Source organism: Capra hircus, chromosome 24, assembly GCF_001704415.2.
Source record: "Capra hircus breed San Clemente chromosome 24, ASM170441v1, whole genome shotgun sequence".
In the NCBI taxonomy this organism is placed as follows: Eukaryota; Metazoa; Chordata; class Mammalia; order Artiodactyla; family Bovidae; genus Capra; species Capra hircus.
Genome location: NC_030831.1, coordinates 35,090,886 through 35,107,975, shown reverse-complemented (window position 1 = coordinate 35,107,975; position 17,090 = coordinate 35,090,886). Strand labels below are relative to the sequence as shown.

The window sequence follows — 17,090 nt, the reverse complement described above, 5'->3', positions numbered from 1 at the left end:
ACCCCATGGACTGCAGCACACCAGGCCTCCCTGTCCATCACCAACTCCTGGAATTTACTCAAACTCATGTCCATCAAGTCAGTGATACCATTCAACCATCTCATCCTCTGTTGTCTCCTTCTCCTCCCTCCTGCCGTCATTCTTTCCCAGCATCAGGGTCTTTTCACATAAGTCGGTTCTTCACATCAGGTGGCCAAAGTATTGGAGTTTCAGCTTCAGCATCAGTCTTCTAATGAACATTCAGGACTGATTTCCTGTAGGATGGACTGGTTGGATCTCCTTGCAGTCCAAGGGACTCTCAAGAGTCTTCTCCAACACCACAGTTCTAAACCATCAATTCTTTGGCGCTCAGCTTTCTTTATGGCCAACTCTCACATCCATACATGACTACTGGAAAAACCATAGCTTTGACTAGATGGGCCTTTGTTGGCAAAGTAACGTCTCTGCTTTTTAATTTGCTATCTAGTTTGATCAATAGAACTGGTCAGGGGTACTGTTAATACATTAGATGTAGCTGTTGTGTCTCCTTAGACTCCTCTTGGCTGTGACAGTTCCTCAGACTTCCTTTGTTTTTGATGATCCTGATAGTTTCAGAGATTATAGATCAAGTGTATTCTAGACCTTCTGTTGGAATTTGATGTTTTTCTCCTGATGAGACTGGGGTTATATATGGGTTTGGTGAAGAATGATCACAGAGATAAAGTGTCATTTTCATCTTACTGTATCAAGGGCACATACTTTCAGATGATTTATGGGTGGTGATGTTGACCTTAATCACCTGGCTGAGATAGTGTTATCTCCATTCCCCATGAGTATCCCATCCCTGCTGCACTCCCCCTTCATACTGTCAAAGAAAGTCCCTATACTCAGCCTACGCTTTTTAAGGAATGGGGAGTGAGGCTGCACATCCTTGAGGGCAGAGTAGCTACATAAATTATTTGGAATTCTACTGTGTGGAAGTTTGTCTCTTTTCCCTCGTTTATTAATTTACACAGTCATTTGTTTATATTCATTCATGAATATTTATTTTATTTGGGGGTTATAATCCAATACTATTTTATTATCTTGCTTAACTTTTTCCAGTTTTAGCCCTTGGTAGCAATTTCAGTTCGTTCTTGTTTCCCTTTTATATGCTGCCATCATTATGAGTCTTTTTTTTTAAACACAAAAGAGGAAAATTTCTCTTTTCACTGTAACAAGCAGTTGTTTATTTTTCATTTTTATTCATTATTTTAAAGTTTTGGCTGCACTGAGTCCTTGTTGCTTCACGTGGACTTTATTGTGGTGCTCAGGGCTACTCTCTAGTTGTGGTGCCTGGGGTTCTCATTGCTGTGACTTCTCTTGTTGTGGATCACGGACTCTAGGGGGCGAGGGTTCAGCGATTGTGGCTCACAGGCTTAGTTGCCCCTTGGCATGTGGGATCTTCCCTGACCAGGGATCAAACTGGTGTCCCTTGCAATGCAAAGTAGATTCTTAACCACTGGACCACCAAGGAAACCCACAGGCACTTTTTGAAAAAAAAAAAAAAAATTAAAGGAAGAGGTTTGCTTCCTCCTATGAGAAAAATTTTTCTCCTAGAATCCAGTCATTATTTAATGATTATAAGTTTTCACCTCTAGGTGTCCTCATATCATAAATGGGAAAACCTTTAAAGGCTAAAGTGCTGAAAGCTGTTAGTGCTTCTTACTTTGAGTGGACTGTGTAGTTTTCCTTATATCACAGACATCACGTTAAAATCATCTTTCTTCCAGAGCAAATCCTGCTTTCTTCAGATATTTTGCACACAAACTGTGTCTTCTCTACTCTGTTCCTGTTTGCTGCTGCTGCTAAGTCGCTTCAGTCGTGTCTGACTCTGTGCAACTCCATAGACAGCAGCCCATCAGGCTCCACCGTCCCTGGGATTCTCCAGGCAAGAATGCTAGAGCGGCTTGCCATTTCCTTCTCCAATGCATGAAAGTGAAAAGTGGAAGTGAAGTTGCTCAGTCGTGTCCGACTCTTAGCGACCCCATGGACTGCAGCCTACCAGCCTCCTCCGCCCATGGGATTTTCCAGGCAATAGTACTAGAGTGGGGTGCCATTGCCTTCTCCGCTATTCCTGTTTAGCCCCAAACTAAAATTGTACTTTCCTCCCTTAATCTCCCTTTGGCTGCAATGTATTGCTTTGAGAAAGCTCATTAGAAAGGGGCACCTTTGTGACTTGCAAAACTTTTGAGGATTCACTGCAGCTTCCCTGGTGGCTCAGACAGTAAAGAATCTGCCTGCAATGTGGGAGACCCCTGGATTGATCCTTGAGTGGGGAAGATTCCCTGGAAAGGGGAATGGCTACCCACTCCAGTATTCTTACCTGGAGAATTCCGGTGGAGAGGAGAGGCTAGTGGGCTACAGTCCATGGTGTCCCGAAGAGTTGGACACGACTGAGCTACACATTCACTTTCAGTAGGTGTGAGATAGGTGGATGCTGACAGAGCCCATGGCTGGCAGGGACTGCTCTGACAAGTGCCCCCAAGGATTCAGCCTAGAAAGCTAGGTGATGAGACTCAGCAAAGATAGGCAATGGAGAAGCCATAGGAGAGTGTCCTATGTCAGACCAGGGATGCTCTTGTGGTCAGAGTAACCTTTAGTCTGTGGTCACAGTGACATTAACTCTCTAACCTGGAGTCAAGAGACCTGGGTCCCAACTTCTTGGGTTGCTGGGAATTTGACCTTGGATTGTTTTCTTAACCTTTATGGGTCCCAGTTTCCTTGTCTACAAACTAGAGATAGGGATAGATTAGTGTTACCCAATCTTTGACTCACAAATCTCCTATAATAGTACATAATTTTTGGACCCCTTAGGAATTTAAAAACTAATTCTGTCACTGCATGGCATGTGATAAAGAATCAATTTTAAGTAGAATATACTTATTTTAGATCAATATACTAATTACTCTTTGATATTATTCACGCATGAGAAAAAATTGTCTACATTTTATCCTTTAGTTGCTGTTTAGGGCTTTCCTGATGGGTCAGCAGGTAAAGAATCCGCCTGCAGTGCATAAGACACAGGAGATGTGTGTTTGATTCCTGGGTTGGAAAGATCCCCCTGGAGGAGGAAATGGCATCGTGCTCCACTATCCTTGCCTGGAAAATTCTATGGACAGAGGAGCCTGGTGGGCTATAGTCCATGGGTTTATAAATAGTTGGATATGACTGAGCATGTAGCAATTACTGTTTAATTTACTTTAAACTGGTTGTGTAAGGAAAAGCATATTTTGTTGACAAATTCAAGAATAAAATGTTAACCCTTTTTCCCCCAGGTAGGAGGAGTGGCAGAGGATGGGAGCCAAGTGTATTTATATGTTTCCCAGCATCAAAAAAAGGCCAGATCCACTTGTATTCCCCAAACTTTGGAACTTTTACATTTTAGGATTAAAAGTGAAATTCGCTCAGTCATGTCCAACTCTTTGGGACCCCATAGACTGTAGCCTGCCAGGCTCATCTGTCCATGGGATTCTCCAGGCCAGAATACTGGAGTGGGTAGCCATTCCCTTCTTCAGGGGATCTTCCCAACTCAGGGATTGAACCCAGGTCTCCCGCATTGTGGGCAGATTCTTTACCATCTGAGCCACCAGGGAAGCCCAAGCATAGTGGAGTAGGCTGTCTGTCCCTTCTCCAGAGGATCTTCCTGTCCCAGGAATCGAACCAGGGTCTCCTGCATTGCAGGTGGATTCTTTACCAGTTAAGCCAGCAGGGTGTTCTAATTTACTTTTATAATTTTTGCTCCACGTGAGGAAAGAGTTTCAGACTGCTCTTTGCAGAATTTGTCTGCAAATAATATGCTGCTGAAAGAAGTAGGCTTTTCCTTCTTACACAAAAAGCCAAGTTGGATTGTTGTCGTTGTTTAGTTACCAAGTCTTGTCTGACTCTTTGCAACCCCAGGGACTGTAGCCTGCCGGGCTCCTCTGTCCATGGGATTTCCCAGGCAAGAGTACTGAAGTGGGTTGCCATTTCCTTCTCCAGGGGATCTTCTCGACCGAGGGATTGAACCCATATCTCCTGCATTGGCAGAGGGATTCTTTACCACTGAGCTACTGGGGAAGCCCCGAATTGTATTATAATCACTAAAATTTTACCTTAACATTGCTTTTTTTTTTGGTGCCCTAGAAGTGTATTTTATGTAATTTGATAAGTGAGGATGAGGTTGACTCTAACTTTCATATCTAGCAAAGAGTAACTTAGGCACATTTGTAAAATGATTGTGTCCGTGAAACACAATCTATGTTCCCTAAGCTTCCCATTATTAACCACTAGCTTATTATGGGTATATATTAAGCAACATATCAATACATGTGACTGATAATAAAAATCAATCTTAAAATGTGGGATAATCAAAACCACACATTGATATGGGCTTCAATCAAGTGAGTACTGAGTTCACTCATCTGATTTCCACTATCCCTACATGTATAGTATAGAATGTCCTTAGAACATTTTACTTTAAAGGTAGACTATTAGAATAATTATTAGGTTTTAGAAATTGGTAATGTTATCTATTTTAGTTTCATGTATAGTTCTCCAGTATCATGGAGAATCTTTATGAATCCCTAGGACTTTGATAACTCCCCTTTGGAAAATCCTGTATCAGATGACCTTGAGATTCCAGATAGCTCTGATGTTCTAAAAGTTGTCTTCTTGTTCAGTCGCTAAGTCATGTCCAACTCTGGCTGCAGCACTCCAGGCTTCCCTGTCCTCCACTATCTCCTGGAATTTGCTCAAATTCATGTTCATTGAGTCAGTGATGCTATCTAATCATCTCGTCCTCCGACACCCCCTTCTCCTTTTGCCTTCAATCTTTCCCAGCATCAGGGTCTTTTCCAATGAGTTGGCTCTTTGCATCAGGTGAACAAAATATTGGAGCTTTAGGTTCAGCATCAGTTTTTCCAATGAATATTCAGGATTGATTTCCTTTAGGATTGGCTGGTTTGATCTCCTTGCTGTCCAAGTGACTCTCAAAAGTCTTTTCCAGCACCACAATTTGAAAGTATTGATTCTTTGGCATTCAGCCTTCTTTATAATCCAATTCTCACATCCGTACATGACTATTGGAAAACCATAGCTTTGAGTATACAGACCTTTGTCAGCAAAGTGATGTCTCTGCTTTTTAATAATATGCAGATTGGTGCAGATTGGTACTGACATGTATTTTTTCTAATATGGAGTGACTGTAAGTTCAGAGAGTTTGTAGTACTACTCCTTAGTGACAGAGAAATCTCCTCAAGCAGAAATCTCCTGTTTCCATCAATCAGTAATCGTAAACCTCTCATCACAGAATTATCTATATCCTTTGCAAAGGTGTTTATGTTTTGCCCTTTGGAGAAAGTTGTAATAATGGTGCTACCTACTAGGGATAGATTTGCTGTCTATATATGAATTAATAATTCCTTTGATTAAGAAATTTACTGCTCCTTTTAGGAGTTTTTTTTTGGCTGCATAGCATGTGGGATCCTAGTTCCCCCACCAGGGAATGAACCAGTGCCTTCAGCAACAGTGTTCTAATTTAACCTGACTTCCAGGGAGTCTCTATTTTAGCCTCCTAGGGTTAGGATTTTAGAATTTGGTAAAGACATTTGTGTTAACCCCTCATGGTTTTGGCTCTGGAGTATAACTATTCTTAGTGCCTTTTTTTTTTTTTTCCAAGTTGACTAATACATTTTATGCCTGTTTTTATATAGCAAACTTTCCATGTCTCACATCACTGGACATTATGGGACTCATTATGTAAGCTTGGACAAACACTCTCACCTCTCTGAGCCTCAATTTCTCCATGTATGAAAGGGATACAGTCATACCTAGCTAGAATTGTTGTAAATAAGAAAGTCTCTGAAGTGCTTAACACTCCACCTGGCTTATGTTAAGTGCTCCATAAATTTTAACTGCCTTTCATATCATATCATCAACTCCCAACTTTCAAACCTGAGAGTTTTGTCCCTTAATGGAGGTGGAGACAGCTGATTCTTTAAAGGGTTCAATGCATCTATAGGCAAAAAAAAAAAAGTTTATAATCTGAATAAATAATATGACCCCATATATAAATGATTATTGAAATAAATACAAATGATATTGTGAATAATAAAATACAAATTCATTCAAATTGTTAAAGAAGTCACAAGAACATTTGATATTATTTTTCTCAAATTGTGAACACTGGAAGTTACATTTGAGTTTTTAGTTTTAAAAGAGGATCTACAAGCTTGGAATAGTTGAACCCCACTGTCTTTATCATTCTAGCCTTTGATTTCCTGGCTTTTTTCTAATTTTATCCTGTCTGCTTTTGCAGTTTAATGATCCAAACCATACAGTAGATTCCTATGCAGCATAGCTTCATACCATATTTGGTTGTTTTTTTTTAAAATTTATTTCTCATATACTCACTGATGGCATTCTATTTTTGTTGGCATTTGGTTAACATCATAATATGCATTGATTCTGGGAGAGCCTGGCATGGTTCTGGCCCACTGTGCTTTGGGCGATGATGGCGCTCTTCCCAGGGTTGTGTCTGGGAATTAGCCATCCATCCTCTGTTGTCCAGTTTTCTGTCAGGTGCCCAACTATGGCTAGAAAGGTGGGATGTTCCAGTGGCCCAGCTTGGACCAGGTGCCAGCACTAGCTCAGGCTGGAATATCACAGCTGTCCAGGGGAATCCCATAACTAGAGCGTTGGGAGGATCATTTCCCAGAAGACGTGGAGATTGGTGCTTTGTAGCAGAGCATAGCTGTCCTCTGTTATATTGTCTTGTAATTGCCAGTTCCTTATACATCCTTGCAGTTGACTACAAGTGAGTTATTAGAGGATGACACATCAGTTCAGCTCTATCCCCAGGCCAAAGACAGCATGTTGAAAATCATTTTATTTTAATTTTATTTCTTTATTTTTGTCTGTGCTGGGTCTTTGTTGCTATGTGCAGGCTTTCTCTAGGTGCGGCGAGAGGGGGCTGGCTCTTCCTTATATTGGGCAGGCTTCTTATTGCAATGGCATCTCTCGTCGTGGAGAGCAGACTCTAGATGCGTGGGCTTCAGTAGTTGTAGCTCATGGCCTCAGTAGTTGTGATGTGTGGGCTTAGTTGTCCTGTGGCATGTGGAATCTTGCCAGACCAGGGATTGAAACCACATCCCCTGCATTGGCAGGCAGATTCCTAACCACTGGACCACCAGGGAAATCTGCAAATCATTTTTAGTAAATGATGAACTAATGAATTAAGGTAATAATTCATGGTTACAAAGCAGTTATGTAAGGTTTTGCTGTTTCTTATGATGTCTCATCTAGTGAAAATAACCTAAACAGTTTGGAGTTCTGGTTCTAATTCATTCATTTATGATTCACTAAACTCTGAGCTTCAGTCTCTTCCTCTGTGAAACAGAAAACATTTGTTCTATGATCAATCTGACTTAGAGAAGTGAATTTGCATTGAAACTAAGAATACTGTATTATAGTCACATAAAATTATGTATGTTTGTCAGTTTCTTATATATTTATCATTTCCTAATCTGTGGATAAGAAAATATAAAGTCATCAGTGTTGGCTAAAACAGTTGGAAATATCTCCTTTTAGTAAGTTTTTGGGCTTCCCTGATGGCTCAGTGAGTAAGGAATCTGCCTGCAATGTAGGAGACACGGGTTAGATCCCTAGATTGGAAAGATCCCCTGGAGGAGGGAATGGCAACCCACTCCAGTAATCTTTCCTGGGAAATCCCATGAACAGAGGAACCTGGTGGGCTACAGACCATGGGGTTGAAAAGATCTGGACCCTGAAGCAACTGAGCATGAGCATCTTTTTAGCTCTGCTCAGAAGAGCACATGTGGGAGATGTGTGTTTGAGACTTCCCTGGTGGCGCAGACGGTAAAGCGGCTTCCTACAATGCAGGAGACCGGGGTTCAATCCCTGGGTTCAATCCTGGAGAAGGAAATGGCAACCCATTCCAGTATCCTTGCCTGGAAAATTCCACGGATGCAGGAGCCTGGTAGGCTAGTCCATAGGGTCGCAAAGAGTCGAACATGACTGAGAGACTTCCTTTTCTTTCACTTTGCATATGAACTTTAAATTTAGTCCTTCATAGTGATTCCCACAGGCAAATCTACTCTCCAGATGGGTGATGCGGAGTTACAACCTCTCTAAACATTCCACTGTGTCCTTTTCCTTTTTCTCTTTTTTATTGGTTTCTAGGTTTTTGTCAAGCAGGAAAAGATCTGCGTTTGGTATCTCTGTGTATGGAACAGATTGACATCCCAGCAGGATTCCTCCTGGTGGGGGCCAAGTCTCCCAACCTTCCTGAACACATCCTAGTGTGTGCTGTGGACAAGCGATTCCTGCCAGATGATCATGGGAAAAATGCACTTTTAGGTGAGTATTTCATACCTGCAAAGTTCCTTCTGAGATAAAGGAATTAAATAAAATACAAGTTTATTTTAAATTATCACAGAATTTTTTAAAAATCACAGAATTAGCTGCAGATTATATAGTTTAGTTTAAGTAAGAAACATTTTTTCATTTAGTTGTTGTTGAGTCACTCAGTTGTGTCCAACTCTTTGCAACCTCATGGACTACAGTGTGCCAAGCTTCCCTGTCCTTGACCATCTCCTGGAGTTTGCTCAAACTCATGTCCATTAAATCAGTGATGCCATCCAACCATCTCATCCTCTTCTCCTCCTTCCTTCAGTCTTTCCCAGCATCAGGGTCTTTTCTAATGAGTTGGCTCTTTGCATCAGATGGCCAAAGTATGGGAGCTTCAGCTTGAGCATCAGTCTTTCCAATGAATATTCAGGGTAGATTTCCATTAGGATCAACTGGTTTGATCTCCTTGCAGTCCAAGGGACTCTCAAGAGTATTCTCCAGCACCACAGTTCAAAAGCATCAATTCTTTGGTGATCAGCCTTCTTTATGGTCCAAATTTCACATCTGTACATGACTACTGGAAAAAGCACAGCTTTGACTGTATGGATCTTTGTTGGCAAAGTAATGTCTCTACTTTTTAATATGCTGTCATTTAGTAACTTCTCACAAGTTAACTTTCACTTTTTTATTAATCTCAAAATATTCATCTTAACGAAGAGATTTTTAAAACCAGGCGTTAAAGAATGCCATGCAATTTATCAAAAATAATTATTTTGTGAAATAAAATAGGATTTACTTTCTCTAGAGTCATTGATCTGGACCTGATATAAAATCAACTCTCAATTATTCAACTGTGGATTATCTACTTTGTAAATTATTGATACCTATTCTGTACCATCCATTATTTCTAGTTATACTTTATTGATGTGGTTCTCATTTTATATTTAGCATTAATTCAACCAAGATGTATAGGAATATATCTATGATATAAGATGTGTAACTTTTTTTTTTGATGTGTAACTTTTATCTCAGAGTTTTTTTTACTTTCTAGTGTTACTTTAAATCTGGCTCTTTTTTCACAATTTAGCTTCTCTACATCATGGAAAATAACAAAAGTGGATTTACTTTTTAATTATTATTTTTAAAGTTGAAGTATAGTTCATTTTCAATATTAGTTTCAAATGAATGGCATGAAGTGTCATTGATTCAAGTGATTCAGTATTTTTACAGATTGTACTCCATTAAAAATTATTACAGGATAATGGGTATAATTCCCTGTGCTGAAATACATATCCATGTTGCTTACCTATTTTATATTAGCAGTTTGTATCTGTTAATCCCTTACACCTATCACACCCCCTCCTTCCCTTTATCCACTGATAAGCTCTAGGTTTCTATACCTGTGAGTCTTTTTGTTTTGCTGTATCATTCATTTGTATTATTTTTGGATTCACAGATAAGTGACATCATACAGTTTTTTTCTTCTATCTGACCTATTTCACTAAGCATAATACCCTCTAAGGTCATCGATGTTTTTATAGATGGCAGAATTTCATTCTTTTTTATGACTTAGTAATCTTCCATTGTGTGTGCATGTGTCTGTGTGTATACATGTGTGTATGTATACATATATATTAAGGCCACTACATACAAACCTTCAAGTTGCAGCCTTTCAAAGATGTGAATGTATATGTGCACGTCCAGTCATGTAAGGTGTGAGTGAAATTGCAGCTTGCCCTCCATCTCCTATTGCTGACAGTCCTTCAGCTCTGCCATCTCCCGCCCCTTCTCCCTCCTCTAGTCAGTAACTCTTCTTGTCTGTTCACTGGATGCCAGCCCCTGTATGCCAGCAATACATACCGTATTATATATAATACAGTGCAATAGTACAGTATCAATACAGTACTATTGCACTTTTTCAAGATACTGTACCGTAGGATTGAAAATGTTTTATTTTGTGTGTTTGTCTTTCATGTATTATTTGTGTGAAAAGTATTATAAACCTATTACAGTATAGTACCATATAGCCAACTGTGTTAGTTGGGTACCTAGGTTAACTCTGTTGGGCTTTTGAATAAGTTGGACTTATGAATACACTCTTGGAATGTAACTCGTTTGTATGTTATATATATATCACATATATATATATATCCACAGGATATATATATGATGTATTATATATACATACCACATATTCTTTATCCATTTGTCTGTTGATGGATACTTATGTTGCTTCCATATCTTGGCTATTGTAAACAACATTGCTATGAACTTCGAGGTGCGTATATCTTTCAATTTAGTGTTTTCATTCTTTGGCTTTATACCCAGCACTGAAGTTACTGAATTATATAGCAGTTCTGGTTTAAGTTTTTAAAGGAACCTCTGTTACTCTTTTCCATAATGACTGCGCCAGTTTACTTTTCTACCAAAAGTGTACAAGGGTTTTCTTCTCTTCACATGCTTTCCAGCATTTGTTATTTGTAGACTTTCTGATGATAGCCATTCAAACAGGTGCGAAATGATATCATTGTTGTCTTGATTTGCATTTCTCTAATAACCATCAGTGTTGAGCATCTCTTCCTGTGCCTATTAGCCATCTGTATGTGTTCTTTGCAAAAACGTTTATTCATGTTTTCTGCCCACTTTTTGATTGAGTGGTTTGTTTTTTCAATACTGAGTTGTAGAGCTGTTTGTGTATTTTATATGCTAACCCGTTTGTGGTGATATCATTTGCAAATATTTTCTCCCACTCCATAGGCTGTCTTCTCATTTTGTGTATGGTTTCCTTTGCTGTGTGAAGTCTAGGAGTACACAGATCAGTATCTTGAGTCAGAAAATGATCCTGCACATGCTTTGTAAAGTTTCCTTAAACTACAGTTCAAAGCCTGCTCTTGATTCATAGAAAAAGAAGTGATAATTTTCATTTTCATGGGCTTTAATTTTTTTTAATATCCATTTTTTTCTTTTAGTGAAATTGAGCAGATGGTTTAATATAGACACCTAAAGTTTGTTCAGTTCAGTTCAGTCGCTCAGTCGTGTCTGACTCTTTGTGACCCTATGAACCGCAGCACGCTGGCCTCCCTGTCCATCACCAACTCCTGGAGTTCACCCAAACTCATGTCCATCGAGTCAGTGATGCCATCCAACCATCTCATCCTCTGTCGTCCCCTTCTCCTCCTGCCCTCAATCTTTCTCAGCATCAGGGTCTTTTCAAATGAGTCAGCTCTTTGCATCAGGTGGCCAAAGTATTGGAGTTTCAGCTTCAACATCAGTCTTTCCAGTGAACACCCAGGACTGATCTTTAGGATGGACTGGTTGGATCTCCTGTAAAGTTTGTACATTGGACTAAATTAGCAAAGAAGATCCAAGTATTCTTTTGTTCATTTATTCATTCAACAGTGTTTTTTCCAAAAAATCACATTAGGCTATGATATGTGAGCACAAGAATGATAAGACACGGTCTTTTCCATCACAGAGCTAAGAAGCTAGTTGGTTCTGGAAGAACAACTTTTTGTTGTTGGAAACCTTTTTAGCACTTTAAAAGCATCAAAGTTTCATCAAATGGGACAGTGCATATATGGTTCTGATTATGAACATAGAAAAATCTCTTATAATGCCTGTTTACTCAATGCCTTTTCTTCATGATTAGAGGGATCCTCTCAGAATGTCATGGAAAAAACACAGAAAAGACCATCAGAATAATAGATTTTATAATCCTTTGTAATCAGGAATATGAAACCAAAGGCTTTGGAATTAAAATTGAGTTTAAATCCCAGACTTGCTACTTAGCACTTTAAGAATTTGAGCAAGCTACTTATTTTCTTGAAGTCTCAGATTCCCCGTTTATTGATATGTAAAGAAACCGATAATGCCTACCCTGCAGGGTTATAATGATCAAAGGGGTGATGTTTATAAGGTACCCAATAGCACAGTGCCTGGCACATACTTGCTCTTTAAATGGTAATTATTCTGCCAGTCTATCATATTTATTAAATAACCTTATAGACATGGGACTTTGTTTAATAATTTTTTATTAACCGCTGCTCCAAGTGAAAGTGTAGTGCCACAAAATGGTAAAAGTTCTCGTAGACAGGCACTATGAGATTTTGATATGTTCATTACTCTATTGTGGAAAAGTTAATATTCATCTAACATTTCTTACTTAAGATGAATGATTTTAGTATACATTACAATATAGTGGGGGGAATTCCCTGGCAGTCCAGTGGTTAGGGCTCTACACACTCACTGCTGAGGGCCCACATTCAATCCCTGGTCAGGGAATTAGTACCCGCAAGCCATGTGGCACAGCAAAATGTATATATATATATATATATATATATAAATTTTAAAAGATTTAGTGGGAAATTTTTTTAAAACTTAAAATATTCTATAATCCTAGTAGACTCCAATATCAATTTGTCTAAATTTTTATATAGATTATGCAGGTTCCAAAGACTATGGGGAAATTGATTTTAAAATAAATTGATCCACTTGGCGGTGCATATGCCCCACATCTGCCATGCAATTGAAAGATCTGATTGCTAGAAAAACTAGAAAGGTAATTTGGCTGAAAGAGACATTATTTTTTTGTGATAGTAACAGCATGCACTTTGAGCAGATAAAATCTGTCTTGAATCAAAGTTAATACGGAAACCATACAGAGTTTTGAAAATGGACTATCGCATTCTTACTTGTTTATATTGCTAATTCTCATCATTAGTAGGAAGTTTCTCTTCTTTGAAGATTATCCAGATCCATTGCTTTTCTTCCTCCTTACACTCTTTTGGTTTTCACCTCAGGAAACAGGTAGAGGAAAAGAGGTAAACTCTAATCCCAATAATTTTTTAATTCCAATTCTCGCATTAATTTTTTATGAACTACTTGGCTTGGACCTTTGAGATAAGCCTCATTTTTGACACTGTTTTTATTTCAGCTGAAGATTCTTACATTTATTGTGTTTTGAGTGTGTTGCGTCTGCCTCATAGGTCAGCCAATTTTCCGTCAAGGGATAATGATCACAGCAGAAAGCAGGGTCCATGGAGGCCGTGGTTTTGTCTTCCTTGTTCAGTGCCAAAACCTGGTACCCAAAATAGTGCCAGCACATAGCAGCGTACAGATATTTGTTGGATGGATGGATGGACAGGTAGATAGATGCATGGATTAGTGGATCGATACGTGGCTACGTGGATGGATGAATGGTTAGATGGATGGTTGACTTCAGGAGTTTGGTGAATGAGGCAACCTTTGACATCTTTATTCTTTTGGTCTACAACTGCAAGGTATTAGACAAATAGCTAAATGCCCTCAAATGAAATCCATCTCTGAATAAGTTTTAAATAATTTATGAAATTATGTTAATATTTATATCTCTATAAGTGATGGTAATAAACTAATTATGTAGAATTACTAATATCATGTAACTGACGGGAGATTGTGACTATCTTTCATTCACCGCTGGTTTTCCAGTGTTTAGCACAATGCCTGGCATACAGGTAGGTGCTCAAATAATCATTGAATAAATAATAAGTTGGACTGCCCATTTCTAAGTATTCTGAATTGATTGTCAGCATTCTGAGATTGGGACATTATAAGATAGTCTGTCTTGAATCCCATGGTCCTTCTCTTCTTACATCAGTCAGTTCAGTCGCTCAGTTGTGTCCGACTCTTTGTGACCCCATGGACTACAGCACGCCAGGTCTCCTTGTCCATCACCAACTCCCGGAGTTTACTCAAACTTAAGTCAGTCCATTAAGTCAGTGATGCCATCCAGCTATCTCATCCTCTGTCATCCTCTTCTACCTTCAACCTTTCCCAGCATCAGGATCTTTTCAAATGAGTCAGTTCTTCGCATCAGGTGGTCAAAGTATTGGAGTTTCAGTTTCAATATCAGTCCTTCCAATGAACACCCAGAACTGATCTCCTTTAGGATGGACTGGTTGGATCTCCTTGAATAGAGAGGAAATGGGAATTTCAGGAAACTTGTGCCAAAAGGTACAACTGGATCTCATAGAAACTAGAACGTGAACAATGCCCTGAGTTTATACATCTCTGTTCGTACTCTCCTATCTGGAGACCAGCTCCTCTTCATGATTCCAGTTTGCTCTCTCCCACACCCGAGCTGGCATAGCCCTGACTTGGGTTCAGATTTTACGAAACTTTACATATCCAGGGTCTGGTATCATCTGACCAATTCTTTTTGCATTTATTTCAAAATTCCAGGAGAGAGACTGACTGTCCAAGATGGGGGTCAGATAATGGTCCACAGCCTAATCAGCTGTGGCTGTGGAGTCAAGTCCACATGGTGGGTAGGATGGAGAACCAGGGTCAGTAGGTTAAGAAGGAAATATGGGGCTTCCCTGGTGGCTCAGTGGTAAAGAATCCACCTGCTAGTGCAGGAGGCACGGGTTCCGTCCCTGAGCCGGGAAGATCCCACATGCTGTGGAGCGGCTGAGCCTGTGTGCTACCCTATCGAGCCTGTGCTCCAGAGCCCAGGAGCCGCGACTACTGAAGCCTGTGCACCCAGAGCCCGTGCTCCACGACAAGAGAGACCACTGCAGTGAGGAGCCTGCGCACCACAACTAGAGAGTAGCCCCTGCTCGCCGCAAGTGGAGAAAACCCTGTGCAGCAACAGAGACCCAGCGCAGCCAAAAACCAATACAATTTTAAAAACAGAAGGGAATTTGTAAGGAGGAAATAATAGGTATCTCTAGGTCCAATATTTTTCATATTTTTGTGCCAGCTATATAAATTCTATCCTATGATATTATCCATTCTATTCCCTTAATCATTATCCCTTTAGAGCATTTTAAAATTATTTCATCTTTCACTGTTATAATTGCTAAATTTTTTGCACCTATTTTTTTTTCCTTTGAATTATTTCCTTGAAATTAGGAAGTTAACAGGCCCAAGCGTGAGTATTTCTATCCTTTTTGAGTATAAAAGTTAAGTATTGTAACAACATGCAAGGCCACCAGTAACTGTTTTTCGTCATTTCAGGGTTTTCTGGAAACTGTATCGGCTGTGGAGAAAGAGGATTTCGGTATTTCACGGAATTTTCCAACCACATAAACTTGAAGCTCACCACCCAGCCAAAGAAGCAGAAGCACTTAAAGTACTACCTAGTCAGAAGCTCCCAGGGTGTACTGTCGAAGGGACCTCTTATCTGCTGGAAAGGTAGCGTCAGTTTCCGGGAGTGGGAAGGGAATGTGAGTGTTAGGATATTGACAAGTGACCTGTGACCCACGCGGGGTTCAGAATCCAGGTGTGGAATAGATAAATACCTCCAGTTCAGAAGACTGTGCCAAAATATAAAACCCCTGACAGGTTATGTGACTTGCTTCGGTTTTTTGTTTTTTTGGTTTTTCTTTTTTTTGGCCACTTCACGTAGCCTGTGGGATCTTAGTTCCCTAATCAGGGAAGTAACCCGCTCTCTCTGCAGTGGAGGCAGACCTTTAACTACTGAACCGCCAGGGAAGTCCCTTGACTTGCTGCTTTTCATTTTTAATAGAAACTATTTAAATTTCTCATTGTATTTATCTCTTGGGGTGTGGAATACATCTCTCTGAGGGGGAGGGAATGGACTCTTCCTAGCTCTTCTGGCATTTAGTGTGCATGCTTTCTCCGTCGCTCCAGTCGTGTCCGACTCATTGCAACCCCATGGACTGCAGCTCGGCAGGCTTTCCTGTCCTCCACTATCTCCCAGAGTTTGCTCAAATTTATGTCTATTGAGTCGGTGATGCTATTTAACCATCTCATCTTCTGGCGCCCCATTTTCCTTTTGCCTTCAATCTTTCCCAGCATCAGGGTCTTTTCCAGTGAGTCAGCTCTTTGCATCAGGTGGCCAAAGTATTGAAGCTTCAGCTTCAGCATCAGTCCTTCCAATGAATATTCAGGGCTGATTTCTTTTATAATGGATGGGCTTAATCTCCTTACTGTCCAAGGGACTCTCAAGAGTCTTCTCCAACACCACAGTTCAACAGCATCAGTTCTTTGGTGCTCAGCTTTCTTTATAGTCCAACTCTCACATCCATACATGACTAAAACCATAACTTTGACTATACAGACCTTTGTCGGCAAAGTGACGAGACACTTTGTGTTGATACAGAGTGATGACTATTTTATGGTTGCATAGAGTATCTTTAAGTTCTTATTTAGTGCTCAGTGACAATTCATCTTTCTGGTAAAGAATTACCTTTTTAAAATAGTTTGTGACACAATGATCCTAGGTGACTTCTGGAACCTCACACTTATAGCCATTGCTATTTTGGAATTATATTTATGTATATAATGTCAAATACATATTTGTATACAATATACCTGACATGGAGATATCCTTTTCGGCCAAGATATAGTAGCTCTTCAAGGAAGGTCACAGCATACAAGATTGCAGAAAACTGCACTTACTTTTTGCATGTCTCCAATAAACTTGGAAGCTTTCTAAAGGACCCACTATAATTAACTTTGTCATTTACAACCATTTATATTCCTTTTTCACCCACTACCTTTAAATACTAATACGGTGCAACATATAGTATAAATTGTTTGGAAGTTATAGCCACACAGGTAGTCACAATATTTGCTATCTACCTGAATCAGTGCAAAGTATACTACACCAAAGCCCAATTAATATTGGCTCATTTAAAATGAAGTTTAGTGTTGCCCAATCAGTAATTACTTTGAATAATATCTGCCAGTTTCCTTTAATAAGAACTGAGAATAGTAAG

At 39.7% G+C, this 17,090-nt stretch overlaps 1 protein-coding gene across 5 annotated transcripts in view; it reads left to right on the top strand.

The window, feature by feature from the left end:
• GREB1L (growth regulation by estrogen in breast cancer 1 like) overlaps positions 1–17,090 on the top strand; it is a 244,929-nt gene that overhangs the window by 140,303 nt on the left and 87,536 nt on the right. For all 5 annotated transcript variants that reach the window (XM_018039524.1, XM_018039523.1, XM_018039522.1 and 2 more), the window contains exons 5-6: positions 8,200–8,376; positions 15,364–15,540. In XM_018039524.1, coding sequence (XP_017895013.1) covers positions 8,200–8,376; positions 15,364–15,540 — 354 coding nt within the window. The remainder of the gene's footprint in view (positions 1–8,199; positions 8,377–15,363; positions 15,541–17,090) is intronic.